At 44.4% G+C, this 24,290-nt stretch overlaps 1 protein-coding gene across 2 annotated transcripts in view; it reads right to left on the bottom strand.

The window, feature by feature from the left end:
* CREB3L3 (cAMP responsive element binding protein 3 like 3) overlaps positions 1 to 24,290 on the bottom strand; it is a 137,576-nt gene that overhangs the window by 4,984 nt on the left and 108,302 nt on the right. For both annotated transcript variants that reach the window (XM_040417707.1, XM_040417708.1), the window contains exons 8-9: positions 18,040 to 18,124; positions 8,279 to 8,375 (exon numbers count right to left, since the gene is read on the bottom strand). In XM_040417707.1, coding sequence (XP_040273641.1) covers positions 8,279 to 8,375; positions 18,040 to 18,124 — 182 coding nt within the window. The remainder of the gene's footprint in view (positions 1 to 8,278; positions 8,376 to 18,039; positions 18,125 to 24,290) is intronic.

Raw genomic sequence — 24,290 nt, 5'->3', positions numbered from 1 at the left:
CTGTTTCTGGAAGAAAGCAGCTATGTTACTCTAATAATTATTGTCATAATATAAATTGTATAACTTTCCATGTAAACAAGAATTTGCTTGGAACTGATGGACTCCCTGAAAAGTAGTATAAAATAGATAATTACTCTTACCGGTAATTGGTTTTTCCAATAGCCTCCACAACGGCACTTATTGGAGGAGTGTCCCCGCCTCGGACAGGAAACAACGACGTAGAAGCAGAAGATTTAAGAACCTCCTCCCCTTTACCTAGTCAGTCAATAAGAGAGGACACGGAAGTGATGCCAAGATAAATTTTGTATTAATAACCAAGGACAATTACATCATTAGAAGGAAAACAATAAGTCTTTACAAACTTAGACCCATGTAATAATATTTTAGGGAGGGAATCCCAGTGCCGTTGTGGAGGCTATTGGAATAACCAATTACCGGTAAGAGTAATTATCTATTTTCCCTAACGCCTCCACAACGGCACTTATTGGAGGATTAACAGAGTAATAGGATCTAGGGAGGGACAGCAGCAGAAAGTACCCTGCGCCCAAATGATAAGTCCTGGTTCTTAAGGATATCCAGCCTATAGTGATTGAAAAAAGTCATAGGATTGGCCCAGGTTGCGGCTCTACATATCTGTTCTAATGATACAGACGTTGCCTCCGCCCATGAGGATGATACCGCTCTGGTGGAGTGAGCCCTTATTCCAACCGGGGGTTGGAGGTCTTTCTGCAGGTAAGCCAACTGGATCATATTTTTTATCCATCTGGATATCGTAGGTTTGCTTGCCCCGTGACCTTTGTTCGGCCCTTGGTACTGTAAGAACAGCTGGTCTGAGTGCCTGAACGATGAAGTTCTGTTGAGGTAGCAGATTACCACCCTTCTTACATCCAAGTTGTGGTAATTCTTCTCCTTTTCCGAGGTTGGTGAAGGACAGAACGAGGGCAGTGATATTTCTTGTTCGCAGTGAAATCTAGACACTACCTTAGGTAGGAAGGCTGGGCAATGTTTCAGAATTATGCGATCATCGAAGGATGTCAGATAAGGAGGTTTATATGAAAAGGCTTGGATCTCCCCGACTCTTCTAGCCGTTGTAATGGCCGTAAGGAATACTGTCTTCAACGTCAGAAGTTTCAGGGATATATTTTCTATAGGTTCGAACGAGGGAGACATTAGTACAGACAGTACCAAATTAAGATCCCAGGGAGCAATGGTAGGACTGGCTACAGGAGTCTTTCTCGTTGCGCCCTTGAGAAAACGCTTTATTAAAGAGGATTCTGACAACTTGACGTCCAAAAACACACTAAGGGCTGATACCTGCACTCTAAGGGTTGCTGGCCTGAGGCCTTTGTCAAGTCCGGCTTGAAGGAACTGCAGAATTTGAGGAATGTTGGGCAAACTCGCGTCACCCGCGAATTTCTGAAAGGCTTTCCAGGTCCGCATATAAATTCTGGATGTTATGGGTTTCCGGCTGAGCATAAGAGTAGAAATAACTGAATCCGAGAGTCCCTTTTTTCTTAAAGTGTTGCGTTCAGTCTCCAGGCCCTCAGGTTCAAGTTTTTGACGCTTGGGTGATCTACTGGGCCTTGATGAAGGAGATTCGGAATGGATGGGAGGACCCAGGATTCCCCTGCTGAAAGGTGAAGTAGTAAGGGGAACCAGGATCTTCTCGGCCAGTGAGGGGCTATAAAGATTACCTTGGCCTTCTCTTCCTGTACCTTTATCAGAGACTTCGGTATTAGGCTGAAGGGAGGAAAGGCATAGAGAAGGCAGTTTGGCCATGGTCGGGATAGGGCATCTATCCATAATGGCTGGTCCTTTTGGGAGAGGGAACAGAACTGTTTGGTCTGTTTGTTGGACTTTGTCGCAAACAGATCTATTTCTGGAGTCCCCCACTTGAGACACAATTGGTGAAATATTTGTGGATTTAGGGACCACTCTCCCTCTTTCAGAGTTTGACGGCTGAGGAAGTCGGCTAAAGTATTCTCTTCTCCTCTGACATGTAAGGCTGTAAGGGAAATCAGGTTGCTCTCTGCCCAGGAGAAGATTTTTTCGCTTACGGCTGCTAGGGAGCGACTCCTGGTTCCTCCCTGTTTGTTTAAATAGGCGACCGCGGTAGTATTGTCTGAGAAGACTTTTATATTTTTTGGTGATGTAGGCGTAAAGAGAGCGACTATGACTTTGTATACCGCTGAGAGTTCTTTTAAGTTGGAGGAGGCTTGTAGTAGATCCGCTCCCCAAGTGCCTTGGACCACTTTCCCGCCTGAGTGACCCCCCCAGCCGATGCTGCTGGCGTCTGTGGTTATGATCATTTGATCTCCTTGTCTCCAGGAAACACCCGTCTGAAGGTGTTTTCTGATTCTCCACCACAGAAGAGATGTTTTTACCGATTTCGGAATCAATACTCGCTTTTCTAGGGCCGAGGAGGTGCCATCCCAGGAAGATAGGAGGAACGCCACGATGGGAATCTAATGTTACCCCTAAAAAGGTTTTGCTTTGTGCTGGATTTAAGTCTGACTTTTTGAAATTTATTATCCACCCTAGGGTGGTAAAAAATTTCTGAACATCTGCTAGGTGCGACAGAAGGGTCTCTTCACAGGGAGCAACTACCAGAAAGTCGTCCAGGTATGGTATAATTTGGATGCCTCTTAGGTGAAGGGCTTTGACGACATCAGACATAACTTTTGAAAACACCCTTGGGGCTGAGGAAAGCCCAAAGGGAAGGGCTATGAATTGAAAATGACAGAGCCGGTTATTTATATAAATAGCGATTCTCAAAAACTTTTGATGGGCCACAGCAATCGGGACGTGGTAATAGGCGTCCTGAAGGTCCATGGTCGCCATGAAGCAGTCTTGGGGCAGGACATTTATGGTGGATCTCACTGACTCCATCTTGAAGCGTTTGTAAACGATAAACTTGTTTAAACCTTTTAAGTTAATTATTAGTCGATAGGTCTTGTTGGGTTTTTGGATTAAGAAGACAGGGGAGTAAAACCCTTTTCCCTGTTCTTCCGCAGGAACCTGACAGATTACTCCTTTCTGAATGAGTGATGTAATTTCTGACTCTAGGCAGGATTGTTTTTCTTGATGAGGTAGGATTTTGTTGATCATGAAATGATCTGTGGGTATTGACAGAAACTCTAACTTTAGGCCATGACTTAGGGTGTTCACTACCCAGGGAGATGCTCCTATATTTTCCCAGACGGCAGCAAAGTAGATTAGTCTGCCCCCCACTTGATGTATAGCTTCATTGTTTTGAGGATGAAGCATTCTCGGGGTTAAAGAGAAACCCTCTACCCCTACCTCTGGAGGGCTGCCACCTCTTTGAACCCTCTTTTTTCTTAGGATCTCCTTTGGGCTTTCTTTGATTCCGAAAGGAACGCCTCTGATGGAAATAGCGGTTCTCTATAGGGAAGCCCTTCTTCCTGTCCGCCGCCTGATCCAGAATATCATCCAAGGTGGACCCAAATAGTCTATCGCCTTCACACGGGATGGAGCATAGGCGATTCTTTGAGCTCGCGTCCCCTGACCAGGTGCGGAGCCAGACAGCTCTTCTTGTGGCATTCGATAAGGCCGCTGACCGGGCAGAAAGCTTTACTAAGTCTGCAGATGCATCGGCAAGAAAATTAGACGCCTTCTTTAGGGCTGGTAGGGAAGCTAGGATTTCTTCCCGCGGGGTACCCGCCGCCAGATGATCCTCTAGCTGGTTCAGCCATACTGAGAGTGTTCTTGCAGTACAGGTGGAAGCTATACTTGGTCGCAGCATAGCTGTGTTAGTCTCCCATGATTTCTTTAGGAGGCTCTCACACTTTTTGTCCATGGGGTCTCTGAGGAGGCCAGTATCCTCAAAGGGTAGCGAGGTTCTTTTAGAGATCGGGGCTACTGGTGCATCTACCTTTGGGGTTTTTTCCCACAGGTTAGAATCAGCATCATCAAAGGGGTATTTGCGTTTAAAGGCACCGGATATAGCCACCCTTTTTTCTGGATCTTTCCATTCCCTAGCAATGAGGGACTTGACATTATTGTGAATGGGGAAGGTTCTTTTTTTCCTTTCCCCTAACCCCTGGTACATCCGGTCTTGTACAGAGTGAGCCTCCTTCACATCCTCGATGTTCATAGTTGCTCGGATGATTTTTAAGAATCCATCTGTCTCTTCCGGCAGAAAGAGGGGTTTACCTGAGTCGTCTTCAGAGGAGGAGACTACCTCAGAAAAGACTTCCCCTTCATCCCATTCAAACCCGGCGTCAGAGGCTAGGGATCTTTGAGAGGTGGATGGTCTTGGGGATGACGGCATTCTAAGGTCTACTGCCGCATTCACTTCTTCCTTAATTATTGACCTCATGGACTCGAGCAGGGAAGGGGATTCCTCTGAGACAATTTTTTCTGTGCACTTGGGGCACAGAGGTTTTTTTGACTTGGAGGAGAGTGCTTTGCGACAAATGCCACATTTCTTCCGTGCCAAATCTCCACCAGGCGGCTTCAGGGTCGCGGTCTCTCTGGCCTAAGATCAATTACACAAAGAATGGGGCATACTTAGAGACCAGTGGCTTAGAAATTATTTAAGAGGCCAGACCCTTCACCGGTGGAGGAAGCAGCAAGCACCAAGTGTGTACATACTCCCTTAGGTAAGAACAGAAACACACGCTATTAAGCATATCTCTCCTCTGGGAGGAGGCTTACCGGGCTGAGGGCAGAGGCTGAAGGATCCACGGGTTTTCTGGCGGTGTCCATATCTCCAGGGCTTTGCATCGTCCTCGTAGCACGGGGACGCTGTGTTTGAGGAAATCTTTTAAAATCCGCGCCGCTGGAGCTCCGCCTTCTCACGAGATTCTCTTGCCCAAGGAGAATCTCACCCGCTGACGTCACACGCCGGACGTCGGATCCCGCGATAGTTCTGGCAACTACCGCACACGCGCCCGGGGACGCCTGCAACCAGGACTTACTCCAAGGAACAGGAAGGGAGGCAATGCGTCCCCGCGGGCCCGTTCCCTGCTCCAGCCCTCCCACATGAAGTGGGGAGAACCCCAGGATCGAGGTGAGGCTGGGCGGAAGAAAAGTTACTCCTGCTACAGGAGCGGCTTCCACGTCTTCCGTCGGACAGGAAACAACGACTGACTAGGTAAAGGGGAGGAGGTTCTTAAATCTTCTGCTTCTACGTCGTTGTTTCCTGTCCGAGGCGGGGACACTCCTCCAATAAGTGCCGTTGTGGAGGCGTTAGGGAAAAAAAGGGTTGATTTCCTAGCACATAAACTTCTTGCTCTGTATAATTGTATCCTGCAACTCTGATCTCTGACTAATAGCATGCATGAATCCCTGATCATATTTATATTTAAACCTGGGAAGGATCTGGTGGACTGTGTCTCGTACAGGCCCATTTCATTATTGAGTAGTGATATTAAAATCCTAACTAAGATCCCGGTGACTCCCTGACATTATACATGCCTGGAAAGGGCACAGACATTAACTTGCACATACTTTATACCAGTTTTTCCCTCACTCATGATAACTGCAGTATGCACACTCTGGTCTTCATTGACCACCCCAAGGTGTTTGATTCAATAGAATGGAGATATTTCAGGGCAGTAATGTGCTTTGGTCCAATATTTCTTAATTGAGTGCAGCTCCTGTATGCATCGCCAGTTGCCATTGTCAGAAGTAATAGACACATATCTAAATTTCCTTTAGGCAGAGGTACATGGCAAGGTTGTCCCCTGTCCCCTACTCTATTTGCTAGAGCTATAGAGCCTTTGGCTATCCAGATTCAAGCTTCCCCAAATATTGTAGACTCTAAATTTAGGAAGTCATGAGGAGTGTATAGCTCTTTATGCTAATGATACCCTCCTCTTTCTGCAAGACCCTCAGACACCCTGACTAATGTGCTTACTGTTTTTAATCTTTTTGGGTCCTTTTCTGGTATCAAGGTTAATTACCTATTGATTGGAGCAGGAGGATGTGCCGATCCCTACTACGCTTCGATGGAATGATCAGACTACTTAACTCTGAGTGCTGGTTAGCAGATTTGTGGACCTTTATTACGTTGATAATATACTGTCGTTAATGAAGTTTGTAAAGGACTCAACTGCAAAATAGGTTTCCCTCCCTCTTACTTTAGTGGCAGTGGCGTACATAGAGAAGTAAGGGCCCCATAGCAAGGATCAAACCAGGCCCCCCACACAGAACAAAAGGGTTTCTGCCTAAACCCTATTCAATGACCCTTTTGCCATTTTTCCCACTGCCTCATTTGCTAAAAGTTGTTCCTTTAGAGGGTAGAGTTCTGTCAAAGTTTTCACCTCCAGTAGAGGGGATGATCCCAACTAGGCCTCCTCCTGCCCTGGGCCCCATAGCAGTCACATGGTCTGCTGCTATGGTAGTTACGCCCCTGTTTAATGGGTAGATTTAACCTACTTAAAATGAAATTATTACTTAAATCTCTATACCATTTTCACAACTTTGGATTCCAGCAGTTTTCTAAACGCCTTTGTAAAAAAAAAATTAAAGTCTTTGCTGAAAACTCTTCCCATAGTTTGCTGGTTGACTGGCACTTCCTCATTTTTATCATTATTATTTGGCTAATCAATTAGTATATGCTTACTGGTTGTTGACCGCCACCGAGTACAATCCTGCTGTGTGTTTAGAGCATGCAGTATTAGGTTCTGATAACACCCTACAGGCATTTCTTTTGTGAGTTGATGGGCCAAGCAACCTTAATCTCTCTGAACCCAAGAGGCAAAGTGGTCCCTGAATACCCTGTTATGGCTTAATACCCAATTTTCCCACTTTGGCATGGCGTTGACACCCTAACACATATTGTCAAAGGGGTACCCTATGCTCTTTCCAACACCTACAAACAAATTTTAATTTCTCTGATATTTACTATTTATAATTACTACCAACTGAAACAGGCCTTTAGGGTGCTGGGACACAATGCAGTTGGAATGCAGTTGTTATGCAGGTACATCAACAAACATGCATTCACAACAAAGTTTTTGAATGTAGCCAGCTACAATTAATTAAATCATATAAATCATATGTGCTATACAGAACACCAGGGTTTTATCAGGTGCTAAACTGGCTAACTTCTATAACTGAGTTGTCAATGTATGTATGTTGAGAGCAGAATTGCTAATTTCTCATGTTGATCTGCAACCTGCTGGCCAAAATAAGAATTGCAGCTCCTATACACTGGGTCTCTTCAGAGAGACCCAGCGTATTGAAACCAATTACTGGCATCCTCATTGGCTGCAAAGGATGCTGGTAAGAAGCCCAGAAACGCATGCTTCTGGGTTTTTGAGCTTTTAGATGCCGTGATCACACCTGATCATGGCATCTACAGGCTTTAATGACCGCGATTGGCATTATTGCTGGTTGCAGTCATTAGCTGCGGGTCTCTGCTGTTTGAAACAGCGGAGACGCGCCAGCCATCGTCCCCACTGCACGTGTGAGTGGGTGCCATGTTTACCCATCTCTCCAGAGCTGTACATGTACATACGGCACTGGTAGCGAAAGGGTTAAGTAAAGAGGTTGTCTTATCAGAGAGAACATCTTTCAGAATGCAGGCAACAGGGGCAGACTGGAAACCTAAAAGTGGCCCCATGTTGTCCAATAATTGACAGAAGGCAGAGCAACACAAGCCACAAGTGGGAAGGGACAACAGAAGGTAGTCTGTTGCTGCATGCCAGGTTCTGAGAGCATCAGAATATTATGTACCTGGCCATCAGGCATGAGGAGGGCTTGGGTGGCCCTCTGTGCCTCGGCCCACTGGGAAATTTCCCTGTAAGGTCTATGGCTAGTCTGACCTTGGCTGGCAATCACCACGCTCCTGACTCCCATGGCAAACAGATCATTTGGCTGCCCAGTTATCTGAACTATGTATTCTAAAGAGCATCATAGATTTATATATATTGGGAATAAACAATAATAGTTTCTACTAAATAACTGAAAGCAGAGATATTTAAATCCTTGAGGAATTGATGCACAGTGTTTTGGAAAATCTTATGTTCTCATTACAAAAAAAATGATCATATATTTGCTGAAAACTCGTCCCTTTAATATTTGAATGAATGATATTGTTTCCCTTTGGTCATTTACATGTTTGTCTTTACAAAAAGGTGTAATAGTTTAGTATTAAAATTTGAAATAAATATACTAGTGACTCTTCAAAGGTATCAGGACTTACAGTGGTGTACAGTTATTGGTGATAATGGATAAACTTTGGTAGGATTACCATATAAATCACTTCAGTTGAGGAGATAAAAGTGCAACAATTATTTGAGTAATTTACCTCTGACTGGTTGGAAGTCACTCCCCTCTAGGGCTTTGTTTTTTGTAAATTGACTCACAGATGGGAAAATTATAAGGAAGAAAGACAGTAGTAATACCTGGAAATAGAGAAAGTATTACAAATAAGTAAGTTTACAGGCACAATCTGAATAGAAAATGAATATTACAAATAATTTAAAAATAAATATGATGCACTTAAAATAGACAAGCTGCCTTGGATTCTTTGTTTTTTCAGGAATCTGAACTTCAACCTTTACAAACATTTGCATTGCTTTGGTTGACCCGAGTGCCGGTCTTCTCACCTTTATTTCCCAAGTTCTTTTAACAGCCTGGGACTCTGAAAATCTGGGTTTCTCTTTTTCTTTGGGGCCTCTGACTCTATATAATAATCTTCAATTCCCTATTTGATATGAGAAAACCAGCATTTTTTGTATTTCCCTGCAGGAGATCTCTTCCTCACACCTGAAACAGTTTTTAGATTAGTCTACAGATGCACCAGGACTTTGGTTTATTTAACAGCCCCTACTGCCACTTTGTACCAAAAATACCCCTCTATTGCTTTTTTTGGGGGTAGCTGCGCAACAGGGGTATCTACAGTTTTTAGCACTGATTTAGAGTGTGACGGTTGGACTTTACTGAAGTAAAGTCTTAAGACGATTCTTCTATGAAAGGAATCTCACATATGTTTGAGATAAAATGATAGAGCAGCTTACAGAGTAGATTAAAAATTCATGCAGACTCAAAAATTATGAAATAGTCTGGAATGGAATGGCAAAAATGGCAATGGTAAATGATAATGTTTCTCTCGAACAATAGATTCTTATACCCCAGATGACAAAACCATTTCATTAACATAGTTTAAAATCTGTTTAAAAGCAGTCTACCTCATTACTACATTATTATTCATTCAAATGACAACATTACTACAATATTATGCATAAGGGAAGTTACACCTCTTGTATACTTTGCAATTATTGATTAGTTAAAGGTTCTATTCTATAACAACATCCGAACATTAATATGCATAGGAGAATCTACGCCTCTTTGTGATTTTTAATTGGCTAAAAGTTATATGATGGAGGATTTTCCACAAAATTGCAAGCATAGAATTGTGTAAAATGTCTTTGCATGTTGTAGATTACATTGGAAATAAAGAGCATAACCCAAAACCTGAAAAACAGCCCTGTATCATTATCCCTCCACTAAACTTTAGATCCGGCACACCAATAGGTAACATTATTTGGGCATCCACCAAATCAAGATTCATCCATCACATTGCCAGAAAGAGAAACGTGCTTCATCACTCCACTACTCCAGAGTCAAGTAGAAGGGCCACACCTGCCATGAGGCCAGTTAAGCATGTTACCTAAGGCATTTTGGGAGCGGCAAAATCTCTACTAGGGAAACATTGGTGTCTGCGCTGCTGTCAGTGGCGTACCGCCCATAGAGGCAGACCACGCCATTGCTATGGGGCCCGCGGCACTGGGGGGCCCCGGAGCGCAGAGAAGGCCCCGCCCACACTATTTGGCCCCGCCTACTCATTGCAGGCGCCTATAGCGCTATGCGGCTGCTCTTATAAATATGAGCTAACTATTCTTCCGCAATCGCGCCGCCCCCCCCTCACCCTTCCTCCGAGGCGCCGAAGTTTGACCAGATCCTGACCGCCGGCTGACCTCCTCCTGACCTGCTGATCCTGTCTGCTGCGGAATCAGACTCAGACAGGATCAAACCAGCCTGCAACCAGCCTGGCCAATCAGCACAATTCTGCTGAGGCAGCTGCTGATTGGCCAGTGGCAGTGTGCTCAAGGGAGGCGGGAGAATTGGTTCGCCGGCCGTCGACAGTGTGCCTGAGACCTGAGAGGAGACGAAGAAGGAAGCAGAAGCACCCGTCCCTTCCTGTCCCTGGCTGGCCTGAAGAACGGTTCATCCGTCCAGTCCTGACTCCTTCCTGAAGGCTGCCGTGTCACTGCCTGGCTCTGGCTGCCTGAGAGACGCTACAGAGAGAGAGAGAGCAGACTCAGCACTGCAGAGACTTTAGGTATGATCGAGTCGATGTGTCTATTGTCTTGATAATGTCAGAATCAGATTTGACCTGACAGGCCACTGCCAGGCAGCAAGAGAGAGGAGAGGAGAGGTGGGGGGGGAGGGATGGAGGGAGGGGGACAGCCAGGACAGGGTGGTGGGACATGCTTCAATCCCACTCCAGTGAGTCCTGTTGTCCTCTATGAGCCCCAAAATGCCCATGGGGGAGAAGTAGGAAGAAAGCACACTGTGTCCTGAGATTTTTTTGGGGGGCATTAGGGGTGGGGGGGGGGGGGCTCATAGAGGACAGTGTGCTTTCCTCCTCCAAGGAGTTAAAGGGGTTTGGAGTAAGGGCTCTTTGTCCGGATCCATCGTGTACTCCATTTGCCGGAAGTGCCCGCCGGATCCGTAACACCGCAAGTGAACTGAAAGCATTTTAAGACGGATCCGTCTTCAAAATGCGTTCAGTGTTACTATGGCACCCAGGATGCTATTAAAGTCCTGGCTGCCATAGTAATAGTGGGGAGCGGGGGAGCAGTATACTTACAGTCCGTGCGGCTCCCGGGGCGCTCCAGAATGACGTCAGAGCGCCCCATGCACATGGATGACGTGATCCATGCGACACGTCATCCATGCGCGTGGGGCGCCCTGACATCACTCTGAAGAGCCCCGGGAGCCGCATGGACGGTAAGTATACTGCTCCCCCGCTCCCCACTACTACTAAAATACATGCACATTTTATACGTTACTGCAACAAAGTTGGTTAATAATAAAATAAAAATGTTTATCCCTAACAGTTTCTGTAGGTCATGTATAAATGTATTTAATGGGGGTGTGGCATGGGAGGAGCCAGGTCAGAGGGGCCATGGTGGGAGGGGGAAGTTGGAGGGGCCATGGTGGGTAGTGGGCGGGGTTAAGGGGCCCAATTCAGATTTTTGCTATGGGGCCCAGTGATTTCTATGTACGCCCCTGGCTGCTGTCATTATTTCTGCATCTTTTATGGTCAGGTTTGCAGGAATGTCCCATGAAAATGGAGACTGATAAGTCATATGCATCAATAATAATTTTGCAGGCCCGTGCTGTGAATACCAAAAATTTGCAAAAATGTGATCCCCCCCCCCCCCCCCCCCAATGCACTTTGGAGAAATTATTTCAATACATTTACAGATTCTGTGTGGATTTTAGGTTATGAAGCAATTCAGGAACACTTTAATTCTTTCATTATATTTTTTTCTGAGGGATGAATTATAATTAATAATGTTCCATGAACCACTGAGTGTAAACCCACTGTGCCACATGACCAACCTCCTCTAAGGGCGTTGTCTAAGTGAACCCCTCGTTCTTCATAGTACTTCAGACGGATGAGATAGACTTTCCTGAGGAGATCACCAGGTCGCTACCTCTTGAGGAGGATTGGCACACAAAGCATCTGGTGCAGGTGGACCAGGAGGTACCAGAGCAAAGTACCAGAGGTACAGATGTAGCCAACAGGCTGAGTTTTAACCAGGAGCAACAGTGCAGGACCAAGGATTAGGTAGAGATGTAGTCATACAAGCAATGGGTCAGGGCAGGTGGCACAGATGCAGGTCAGGCAATCCGGGGCAGCAACAGGAGAGTCGAGACGTAGCAGGCAAGGATCAGACAGGAAGCAGAATCCAGAAGACAAGCACGGGTCAGGAACTCAAGCACAGACAAATTCTACGTTTGCAGGACACAAGGATCTTTGACGCCCAGGCACCTGGGAAGGGGGCTGGACCACTTTTATAGGTGCAGGATGGCTGGGATTGGTCACACAGGTCACATGTGAAAAACCTTTAAAGAACAGGAAGTGATGCAGGCCAGCCCTTAACGAGGTGTTACAGGGAACAGACTGGAAAGCATGCAGTGTACAGGGCTGGATGGAAACCATGCAGTGAATTCCAGGAAGGACGATGCCTTCAAGGCCAGAGCTCAGGACCGCAGCGGTGAATGGGAAGACCCTGGCAACAGATCACCGCAGCTACCGTAATCCAGTCAGACGCTGACCATGACTGAGGCGGCCAGGATGGACAGTGCTCATCTGAACACAGAGCCCGGGACCGCGGCGGTGATTAGGGGAACATCAGAAGTCCGCAACTGCTGTTATATAATGTTAGACATACAGTAGATAGAACTGGTCATCACAGTTTTTTGAGTTACCAGATATTATATTGTTTATTTAATAGGGTATTCCCAGAATTGACTTTAAAGGGGAATTCAGGCAGCATACATTTTTTCAATAAAGCTCAGAATTGGTTAAAAAAAAAAGTAGCTTAGTCGCTTCACCGATTCCCTGCCAGAGCCATTCTGACGCTTACCAAGTCTCTACTTCCTGTACACACAACAAATGAGTATGCTAGTTCAGCCAATCAGCTGAAGCAAGTCACTGCAGTCATCTGTAGTTTCTTCCCTGTCATTACCCTTGTCAGACCAGTGATAAACTGGCATCAGTTAGGGATCGGTGAAGTCAATAATCCTTCATTATTTAAACCAGTGTTTTCCAACCAGTGTGCCTCCAGCTGTTGCAAAACTACACCTCCCAGCATGCCCGCACAGCCAAAGGCTGTCCGGGCATGCTGGGAGTTGTAGTTTTGCAACAGCTGGAGGCACACTGGTTGGGAAACACTGATTTAAACCATTCTGACCGTTATTTAAAAAAATTAATCCTGCTGGAACACCCCTTTAAATTCAATTCTATGAAAACCTTTTTACCCCCCTTCCCCCTTTGATTTGCCTGAACACTGTAGGAGGGAGAAAAAAAGATCCTCTCTCCCTTTGTAAACTGTACATCAATGCATAGGGAAGGTAACAGGGACTTCTGTGCCCGTTATCAATCCCCCTTTCCCCCATCAATCAGAGTGCATACGTGTTCTCTGATTGTCTAGAAGATGAGTGCTTGCTCATCTGATCACCCTTCTTTGCCTAATTAGGCTATTTATAAATGCTACAACCCAGGCGTTTACCACAGTCCAGATAATGTTGTGAAATAAGTTGCTCCCTACTCTTGCACCCCACACACTCAACCATCAATAAAGTTTCAATTTTACCTTGTTCTTTCAAACAGTTTACCCACAACAGGCTTACTGGCCTATAGTTTCCGGGCTCTGTTTTTGATGGTACCGCATTTGCAAGCGCCAATCCTGTGGAACACTCCCTGTCCTTTATAGAGTTCTTAAATATCAGAAATAAGGGTCTGACTAGGACATTAACCAGGACAGAGGAGGCTGTCCTCCAACCCCACTCTTTCTACTGAGTGGACATAAAAATATATGACCGTAGACCTTTTAGTTGACAAAAGCTGGGGACCCAATCTGAATGGACAGTGTACATCTTTCTTTCCTGTCTCCAGTACAGCAAGGGCTTTTACCACAGAACAAGCTATTTTAGACTTTCTGTATTTTCTCCTTTTTATTGTTTACTGTTTTGCACAAATATGTATGTCTATTTCTTTTTTTTTGTAACTAAGTACTGTACTTTTTTGCAGATTAATTTTAATGGTTTGTCTTGTTACCCCAAATGAACCCAAGCATCCATTTTAGAGTACAAGTATGGCTAGTGTTACTGCGTGAATGCACTCCAAAGACACACTGATAGGGACCTTAGATTGTGAGCCCCACTGCGGACAGTTGGATGCTAATGTCTGTAAAGCGCTGCAGAATATCGTAGCGCTATATAAGTGCATAAAATAAATAAATGTGTTGAGGTAGCTATTGGCATACTGAATTCAATAGGTGGTGACAGAATGTAACTGGGGTGCATGGATTGTGTTGGGGTGTGATTTATGCCCAATTTGCAGCTTGAGTGAAATGGAGTGCATGATTGCAAGAGTCGAGTAAATTATTTCAATAACACCTGTTCACATGTGAGGTCTTTGCATCACTTTTGGTTGCATTTTATTTTAAAATTTCAGGATTTAAAAAATAAATGCTGCAAAATATAGAATGAACAATCCATGCATGTTAAATAACTTGTGAACTGACTTGCACACCAACTATATTAATTTGGGACTTAAATTCAACGTCATGGCCACTATACCTGTAATTCACAATTTGTAATCTGTCTTGCAGTGCCCGTGTGGCCTCCTATATGTAGGGGAAACCACACAGGCCTGCAAGAATAGAATTAATCAACACAGGTACACAATCCGTAAACTACTGGCCAAGACACAGGAACAACAGAACAGAAGAGATCAAATTACCAGTACCAGAGCACTTTATGAAATGTAAACATAATATCTCACAGCTGAGATTCAGGATTATTGATGGGGTTCCACCATTAAAAAGAGGAGGGGATAGAGAAAAATCGTTGAAAAAGAATGAGTTGAGATGGATTTTTAAGTTGGACATACTAGAACCAAAAGGTTTAAATAGGGAGTTTAAAGTAGGCACACTGTTTTAGGTAGGATAATGTATTGTAAAACAATGAAGTTAAAGTGCCCGGCATAGCCGTGAATTATATGTTAATATATAATTTTTTTTAAAGTATATTTCTAGCCTATTCTCTACCCACAGAATAAATTGGAATGCTCCATGAACAGGCAGTTGGGATCAGGATCCAAGATAAAAACTGAGCACACCTCGCGCTGAACATTTTGAGGAAAGAGGGACCCTAAAGTGATATGATGTATGGCGTGGCAGTCTCGCTGGTACAGTATACCCCAAATATGGATGGATTATAGATATATGATATATACCTGGAAAAGGCTGTTTAATAGAAACCTCGAAATCACTCAGAGATGCATATCTATATATTTTGTCTTAAAAAATAAACGAACTAGGGGTGAGATTCAACAACTGGAGTCTTAGAGATATAGGGCTAACATTGACTGTATGGGTGACATTACTGACTGGAAGGTGACCTACAACCTAATATGGTATATAAAAGAGTACCCCGAAAGAAGGGGGATGGGTCACCTACGTCATATCAAGCCACCTACAGATATAGAATATGCATAAAGATCTTTAAAGCGGCCTGAATATGATTGGGCTTCAGATGTTGAAAACCCCGTAAGTTGATGATAGAATGGTGTCCGCAGAAGCTCTGGTAGAGGGACCCTTATGGACTCTGAACGCCAGAACTGAGGATGATAGAAAATGGGATATGCTCAATGAATGAATAGGGTTAAAAAGACCTGGCTTAATTGCGGGGAGTGAGATCTATTGTCCAACCTAGGAGGTATACAGTACCGTTGGGATATGCCTATAAGAATATTGAACAGGGGAATCCTCTATAAAGATATGAAATATTTTTTGCTATACACGACAGATTGCGTCAATAGACTAGCTGTTTTTAAAGTAGGGTCCGCCTAAACTACGTCTCTATTAAATGAAAGATGTTTATTGAATCCTTAGATCACATGATCGCATCGGGATAACGCCCCCTTTGGATCAGGTGATTGGGTCATGTGACTTAGTCACATGATCCACAGGTCCTAACGGAGGTTTGACAAAGAGAAGAAAGAAACAGATCATAGGGGAAGGAAGACGTCATGAATGACGTCACAACGCATGCACAATATGTTAATGAAGACGCCAGAAACATAAGCCGGAAAAAAGCGCAAGGTACGCTCTATGGACGAATCCCTATGCCTGTGAATGGGGTAAGAAGCTGAATTCATTACTTGAATTGCATATGGGGATGTTGATTATTAGATATAGGATGTTTTTATGTAAAGGGGGAGGCACTAATGGTAATAGGAGGAACTAGTATGAACCAATGTTAGCACTTTGAAGACTATATATATGTGCTTGATAAAGCCCAGTAGGTCGAAACGTTGTTAATTTGGTGGAATAAACGAAAGAAAATATTGAAGATATTGGAGTGGCGCGTTTGTTTTCTACAGTCCTGATAATTAAGGGGCTCAAGGCCAGAACTCATCACTGCAGGCACCGCCACGGAATGGAATGACTGCTACAAGTTAGTGAGTAGTGCTGTCTTGCTTCTAAATGTACTACAAGAAAGGGTTTTTGCATGCACATGACTGGATGTGTGGTCCGCAAACTACGTGTTCATGCCATCATTTTCTTTTTTCTTTCTGCATAACTATCCTATCCTTTTTTGCAAAACGGACAAGTATAGGACATCACATCCTATTGAAATGAATGGTCTATGCGCACTCCCGCCGGTCTACGCACACTCCCCCGGTCCTGGCCACCAGAGAGGGCGGTACTTTTTCCTATTGTGTGCAAGCATGGCCAACAGTGCGGGATTGGAGGGTGGTCGTAAACCCTGGAACTGAGCAGTGTATAATGTGATGCAAAAATTAATGAAGCCAGGAAAGGAGGCAATATGGACTATCACAATACATTAGTAAGTGCCTTGTTTTAACTTTGTCTACATGATAAATGACAATTGCTTAAGTGTGACAACCCCTTTAAGCTCTTAAATTCCATCAGTTTGCTGGTTTGGTTCTGCACCTAGACTCCAGTTGTATTTTACCTTCGCCTCTCTCTGCAATCCCATAATTTAGGTTTGAATACATAAACCTGGTCCTGCAAGGATCCCTGTGATCAGTGCAAAAAGTATGAGCAAAGCAGCTGCCATTTGATAGCCACTCTAGTCTCTATGATCAGGATCATCCTTTTTCCACATTGTATTGGCAGCAGTATCATGATCATATGTAATGTATTGTCATGTTAGGATCTTCCCCCAGCTCAGTTTAGTTAGTAGCTGAGGGTCAGAGTTCAGAGAGAGAGAGAGAGAGGAAGCTGTTGCCTCATGCTTCCTGTTCTCAAGCCCAGAAAGCTACAGAGAGTCAACGATCTCTGCTTGATCTACAGAAAAAGAAAATGAGAAAGACAAAGGAGAAAACTAGAGAACTTAGAAACTGTATGGCAGAGCATTTGACTCAGTAAGGTAACCTTCTACTAAAAGCTGCAAAGACTTTACTGCTGTGAAGGACACCAATAAGACACATGGATACGACTTGGCCAGTCGTAAAACTAAAAGCCCTGTATCCCGCAATGGACACTATAGCCATTAGTGCAGAGGTACTATTGCCTGCCATACGTTCTGTTGGAGGAGACTTTAGAAAGATATAGAGGAAAGAGGACCATAACTCCTGTCCCTGCCCAAATTCATACATCTCTATCTGGGAGAGATTTGCATTATGTACAGTTGGAACTGTGTCTGCTATAGTTTGGATGCACTACATTTTGCACTTGAGTAAAAAGAGACGTTCATCCTTCCACCTCTGGCCTGGTTTTTCTGAGTCCTACACTATATACTGCCCATGGCACTTCACATGCCCTGCCTTGCACCCATACAGACACAGCATTACAGGCACCTCAACTATCATCAGGTAAAAGCCCCAGAACCAGTGTGTGCCCTGAGGAAAGACAGGGTGAGCTCTCTGTCACTGTCCCAGCCGTAGGGAGCAACTGCTGTCTGGCTATAGAGTTTTTCACTATTCTCAAACAGTTACATTTCTTGAATACACAATTTACTGTTGGATATATTTTGTTGCTAAGATTGTTAGGGACCTTCAATGCCCCATAACAGTAAAATGCCAGGTCACATGACAGAAACCTGATGGATTCCTAGTCTATGTGGTCCATCTCCATAATATGATGGATCCAGCACTTCCAATATTTTTGCTGTTCTGCTCCTAGAACTGAGCAAAACAATGGTAATAAAGGACGGCAATGTTAACACAGCCTTAAATGTTGTAATTGCCTATTGTATACTGCAAAGATAGAATATTAAATAAATATTGTTACTCACGGCTACACATGTTCCTGTCTGAGCTGTCTTCCCTGCAGTCTGGTAAACCAATGCTTGAAGTTTGCGCAGCTGTTCAAGGAGGGACCTAGACAGAAAAACGGAGATAATGGTTTAAATTCATTTATAAGATCTAGCTAGCTATCCATTCAAAAGATCTTTAACAGTTAGGGAATACAGTACATCTCTACCCCTGACATTCAGTGTTTACATTATCCTCTATACAAAGCCTCCCTGTCCACAAGTCGGAAAAGAAAAACATTAGCATTCTATTTATTATCTGTCTGTCTGTCTGTCTATCTATCTATCTATCTATCTATCTATCTATCTATCTATCTATCTATCTATCTATCTATCTATCTATCTATCTATCTATCTATCTATCATAATAAAATAAATGAGGCAGCACACAAAAAGCACTTTATTCACCCTTAGGCCTCATGCACACGACCGTTGTGTGCATCCGTGGCCGTTGTGCCGTTTTCTGTTTTTTTTCGCGGACCCATTGACTTTCAATGGGTCCGTGGAAAAATCGGAAAATGCACTGTTTTGCAGTCGCATCCATGATCCGTGTTTCCTGTCCGTCAAAAAAATATGACCTGTCCTATTTTTTTGACGGACAATGGTTCACGGACCCATTCAAGTCAATGGGTCCGTGAAAGAACACGGATGCACACAAGATTGGCATCCGCGTCCGTGATCCGTGGCCGTAGGTTACTTTCATACAGACGGATCCGAAGATCCGTCTGCATAAAAGCTTTTTCAGAGATGAGTTTTCACTTCGTGAAAACTCATATCCGACAGTATATTATAACACAGAGGCGTTCCCATAGTGATGGGGACGCTTCTAGTTAGAATATACTACAAACTGTGTACATGACTGCCCCCTGCTGCCTGGCAGCACCCGATCTTTTACAGGGGTCTGTGATCAGCACAATTAACCCTTCAGGTGCCGCACCTGAAGGGGTTAATTGTGCGTATCATAGCCCCCTGTAAGAGATCAGGGGCTGCCAGGCAGCAGGGGGCAGACCCCCCTCTCTCCCCAGTTTGAATATCATTGGTGGCCAGTGTGCGGCCCCCCCACCCCCCTATTGTAATATCATTGGTGGCCAGTGTGCGGCCCCCCCCCCCGGCCCCCCCTCTATTGTAATATCATTTGTGGTTAGTGTGCGCCCCCCCTATTGTAATATCATTGGTGGCCAGTGTGCGGCCTCCCCCGGCCCCCCGCCCCCCCCCTATTGTAATATCATTGGTGGCCAGTGTGCGGCCCCCCGCCCCCCCCCTATTGTAATATCATTGGTGGCCAGTGTGCGGCCCCCCCTCTATTGTATTAATATCATTGGTGGCCAGTGTGCGGCCTCCCTTCCCCCCCCCCCCCCCCGATCATTGGTGGCAGCGTAGATTCCGATCGGAGTCCCAGTTTAATCACTCTGGGGCTCCGATCGGTAACCATGGCAACCAGGACGCTACTGCAGGCCTGGTTGCCATGGTTACTTAGCAATATTACAATATTAGAAGCATCATACTTACCTGCTGGCTGCTGCGCTGTCTGTGTCCGGCCGGGAGCTCCTCCTACTGGTAAGTGACAGGTCTGTGCGGCGCATTGCTTAATGATCTGTCACTTACCAGTAGGAGGAGCTCCCGGCCGGACACTATGGGAACGCCTCTGTATTAGAATATACTGTCGGATCTGAGTTTCACGATGTAACTCAAATCCGATGGTATATTCTAACATAGAGGCGTTCCCATGGTGATGGGGACGCTTCAAGTTAAAATATACCATCGGATTGGAGAAAACTCAGATCTTATGGTATATTAACTCCTGACTTTACATTGAAAGTCAATGGGGGACGGATCCGTTTGAAATTGCACCATATTGTGTCAACGTCAAACGGATCCGTCCCCATTGACTTGCATTGTAATTCAGGACGGATCCGTTTGGCTCCGCACGGCCAGGCGGACACCAAAACGACTTTTTCCTTCATGTTTGTGGATCCTCCAAAAATCGAGGAAGACCCACGGACGAAAAAACGGTCACGGAAAAACGGAACCCGTTTTTGCGGACCGCAAAAAATAACGGTCGTGTGCATGAGGCCTTAGGCTCCATTCACACGTCCGCAAAATGGGTCCGCATCCTTTCCGCAATTTTGCGGAATGGGTGCGGACCCATTCATTCTCTATGGGGACGGAATGGATGCAGACAGCACACAGTGTGCTGTCTGCAGCCGCAATTGCGGAGCACGGGTCCGCAGCTCCGCAAAAAGATAGAGCATGTCCTATTCTTGTCCGCAGCTTGCGGACAAGAATAGGCATTTCAATGGGGGTGCCGGGCTGGTGTGTTGCGGACCCGCAATTTGCGGGTCCGCAACACACCACGGACATGTGAATGCAGCCTTAGGCTACATTCACACTAGCATTTTTTTCCTGGATCCAGCAGGGTTCAGCAAAAACGCTTCGGTTACTGATAATACAACTGTCTGCATTCGTTATGAACGGATCCGGTTGTATTATCTTCAACATTGCCAAGACGGATCCGTCATGAACTCCATTGAAAGTCAATCTGATCTGTTTTCTATTGTGTCAGATTGTGTCAGAGAAAACGGATCCGTCCCCATTGACTTGCATTGTGGGTCATCAAGACCCTATGACGGATCTCAATACCGGAAAACTAAAACGCTAATGTGAAAGTAGCCTTACTGTGACGTTTCAGCCAAGCACAATGAGGCCTTTGTCAAGCTGTGTTAAGTGTCAGGTACAGAGTTATATGCATCAAGTACATAATTAATCAATAAAGTAATACATGTACAAAAGTATGTGTAGACTAAACTATATGTTAATTGATGCCCTCTAAACATGTGGTGTTATATCAACACATAAAAACATGCACACAGACATTGTACAGACAGCATGGCTTGTATACTGGTATAAGCTGAGAGTAAGAATACTACCACACAGCCAGTAGTATTTATTCAGTATTCATTGGTAAAAGCTGCTTAGTTTTGTAGTAGAGATGAGTGCTGAATAATCAATTTCTAATGAGTTAATTGAATACTAAAACGTCTTGCATGGTGATGTGGTTCCAATCCCATCTCAGTAATGGTACAGTCCTGATCAAAAGTTTAAGATTTAGCATGGCTGGATCTTAACAAGGTTCCAAGTAGAGCTTCAACATGCAACAAGAAGAAATGGGAGTGAGACAAAACATTTTTTGAGCATTCAATTTAATGAAAACAACGAATAAACTGAAACAGGCTGTTTTTCAGCTGATCAAAAGTTTAGGACCACACCTCCAAAAAAAACTAAACCCCCCCCAAAACAGAAATCCAACTTCCAAACATGAACTCAGTAATGAGTAGGTCTGCCGTTATTGTTTATCACTTCAAAAATTCGTTTCGGCATGCTTGATGCAAGCGTTTCTATGAGGTGAGTGGGAACATTTCTCCAAGTGGTGAAGACGGCCGCATGAAGGCCATCTACTGTCTGGAACTGTTGTCCATTTTTGTAAACTTCCCTTGCCATCCATCCCCAAAGGTTCTCAATTGGATTTAGATCAGGGGAACACGCAGGATGGGCCAAAAGAGTGATGTTATTCTCCTGGAAGAAGTCCCTTGTCCTGCGGGCATTGTGTACTGTAGCATTGTGTCCTGTTGAAAAACCCAGTCGTTACCACACAGACGAGGGCCCTCAGTCATGAGGAATGCTCTCTGCAACATCTGGACATAGCTAGCGGCCGTTTGACGCTCCTGCACTTCCTGAACTCCATTGTTCCACTGAAGGAAAAAGCACCCCAGACCATTATGGCGCCCCCTCCACTGTGGCGCGTAGAAAACATCTCAGGTGGGATCTGCTTGTCATGCCAGTAACGTTGGAAACCATCAGGACCATCAAGGTTAAATTTTTTCTCATCAGAGAATAAAACTTTCTTCCACCTTTTGAATGTCCCATGTTTGGTGCTCTCTTGCAAAGTCCAAACGAGCAGTTCTGTGGCGTTCAAGGAGACGAGGTCTTTGAAGACGTTTTTTGATTTTGAAGCCCTTCAGTCTCAGATGCCGTCTGATGGTTATGGGGCTGCAGTCAGCACCAGTAAGGGCCTTAATTTGGGTCGAGGATCGTCCAGTGTCTTGACGGACAGTCAATTGGATCCTCCGGCTCAGTGCTGATGACATTTTTTTGGGTCTTCCACTTTACTTTTTTGTTCCATAACCCTCAGGATCATTTAAGAAATTCCAAATGACTGTCTTAGGCCTAGTTCACACGAACGTATGGCTTTTATAGTTTTTTGCGGTCCGTTTTTTCACGGATCCATTGTTCCGTTTTTGAGTTCCGTTGTGTTTCAGTTTCCTTTCCGTTTTTCCGTTCCGCTTTTCCGTATGCCATGTACAGTATACAATAATTACATAGAAAAAATTGGGCTGGGCATAACATTTTCAATAGATGGCTCAGAAAAAACAGAACGGATACGGAAGACATACGGATGCATTTCCGTATGTGTTCCGTTTTTTTTGCGGACCCATTGACTTGAATGGAGCCACGGAACGTGATTTGCGGGCAATAATAGGACCTGTTCTGTCTTTCAACGGAACGGAAAAACGGAAATACGGAAACGGAATGCATACGGAGTACATTCCGGTTTTTTTGCAGAACCAGTCAAATGAATGGTTCCGTATACGGAACACAAAAAAAGTCCCGTACACTCGCAAAAGAAACGTTTGTGTGAACTAGGCCTTACTGCGTCCCACCTCAGCAGCAATGGCGCTGCGAGAGACCCTGCTTATGCAGTTCAACAACCCGACCACGTTCAAAAAGGGAGAGTTTTTTTGCCTTTGCCATAACAACGTGTGACTACCTGACAGAAAATGACAATGAATCCACATCTTTGCACAGATTTGGCCTTTTAAAGGCATGTGGTCCTAAACTTTGGATCAGCTGAAAAATAGCCTGTTTCAGTTTAATCGTTATTTTCAATTAATTGAATGCTCATATTTTTTTTAGTCTCACTCTCATTTCTTCTTGTTGCATGTTGAAGCTCTACTTGGAACCTTGTTAAGATCCAACAATGTAAAATATGATTTTTTGCCATTTTTCAAGGGGTCTTAAACTTTTGATCAGGACTGTATGTGGCCTCGCCCCAAGGCCTCATGCATACGACCATATGTATTTTGCAGTCCGCAAAAATTACGGATGACGTCCGTGTGCGGAACGGAACAGCTGGCCCTTAATAGAACAGTACTATCCTTGTCCGTAATGCGGACAATAGGACATGTTCTATTTTTTTGCGGAACAGAAATACGGACATATGGAAACGGAATGCACACAGAGTAACTTCTGGTATTTTTTACGGACCCACTGAAATGAATGGTTCCGTATACGGTCTGCAAAAATAACGGAATGGACACAGAAATAAAATACGTTCGTATGCATGAGCCCTAAGGCTACTTTCACACGTTAGCGTTATTATTTTCCGGTATTGAGATCCGTCATGGGGTCTCAATACCGGAAAAAAACACTTCCGTTTTGTCCCTATTCATTGACAATGGGGACAAAACGTAACTGAACAGAATGGAATGCTCCAAAATGCATTCCGTTCCATTCTCATACCGGAGAGCAAACCACAGCATGCTGCGGTTTGCTTTCTGTCCTGGGATACGGAGCAAGACGGATCCGTCCCCATTGACTTGCATTGTGGGTCATGACATCTTGGGTATGTTAAAGATAATACAACCGGATCCGTTCATAACGGATGCAGATGGTTGTATTATTGGTAACGGAAGCATTTTTACTGAAGCCTGCCGGTTCCAGCAAAAACGCTAGTGTGAAAGTAGCTTAAGCAATGTTTCCATACCTTTGTTGATTGTGTATAGTAACATAGTAACATAGTAACATAGTGTATCATAAAGAATTCAGCAAAATGGGGTCTTACCCAATACTAGAAAGGTGATACTGGCCACTGAGTGTGAATATGTGTATTTATATTTACAGTTTTTCATTTGTGTAGCCTATCTCAAATGCCAATATTCCTCCTCTGTGACTCTCCAAACCTACATCTGAATTATACTTGTTGATAGAGTACAAGAGGGGGAGCTCTAGGAGAATGAGATTTTATTGCAGAGTTGGCCATGTTGTTCTAGTCAGACATCTTATATCTTTAACCCTTAAGCCTCATTCACACGTCAGTGTTCCACGGATGTGTGCCGTACGTGTTCTCCACTTCATTTTAATGTGTGTATTCACAGATCAGTGTTTTAGCATGGTCC

This window comes from Bufo bufo, chromosome 2 (assembly GCF_905171765.1).
Source record: "Bufo bufo chromosome 2, aBufBuf1.1, whole genome shotgun sequence".
In the NCBI taxonomy this organism is placed as follows: domain Eukaryota; kingdom Metazoa; phylum Chordata; class Amphibia; order Anura; family Bufonidae; genus Bufo; species Bufo bufo.
The sequence above is the reverse complement of the archived record's forward strand: the minus strand, read 5'-3'. Positions and strand labels throughout refer to the sequence as shown.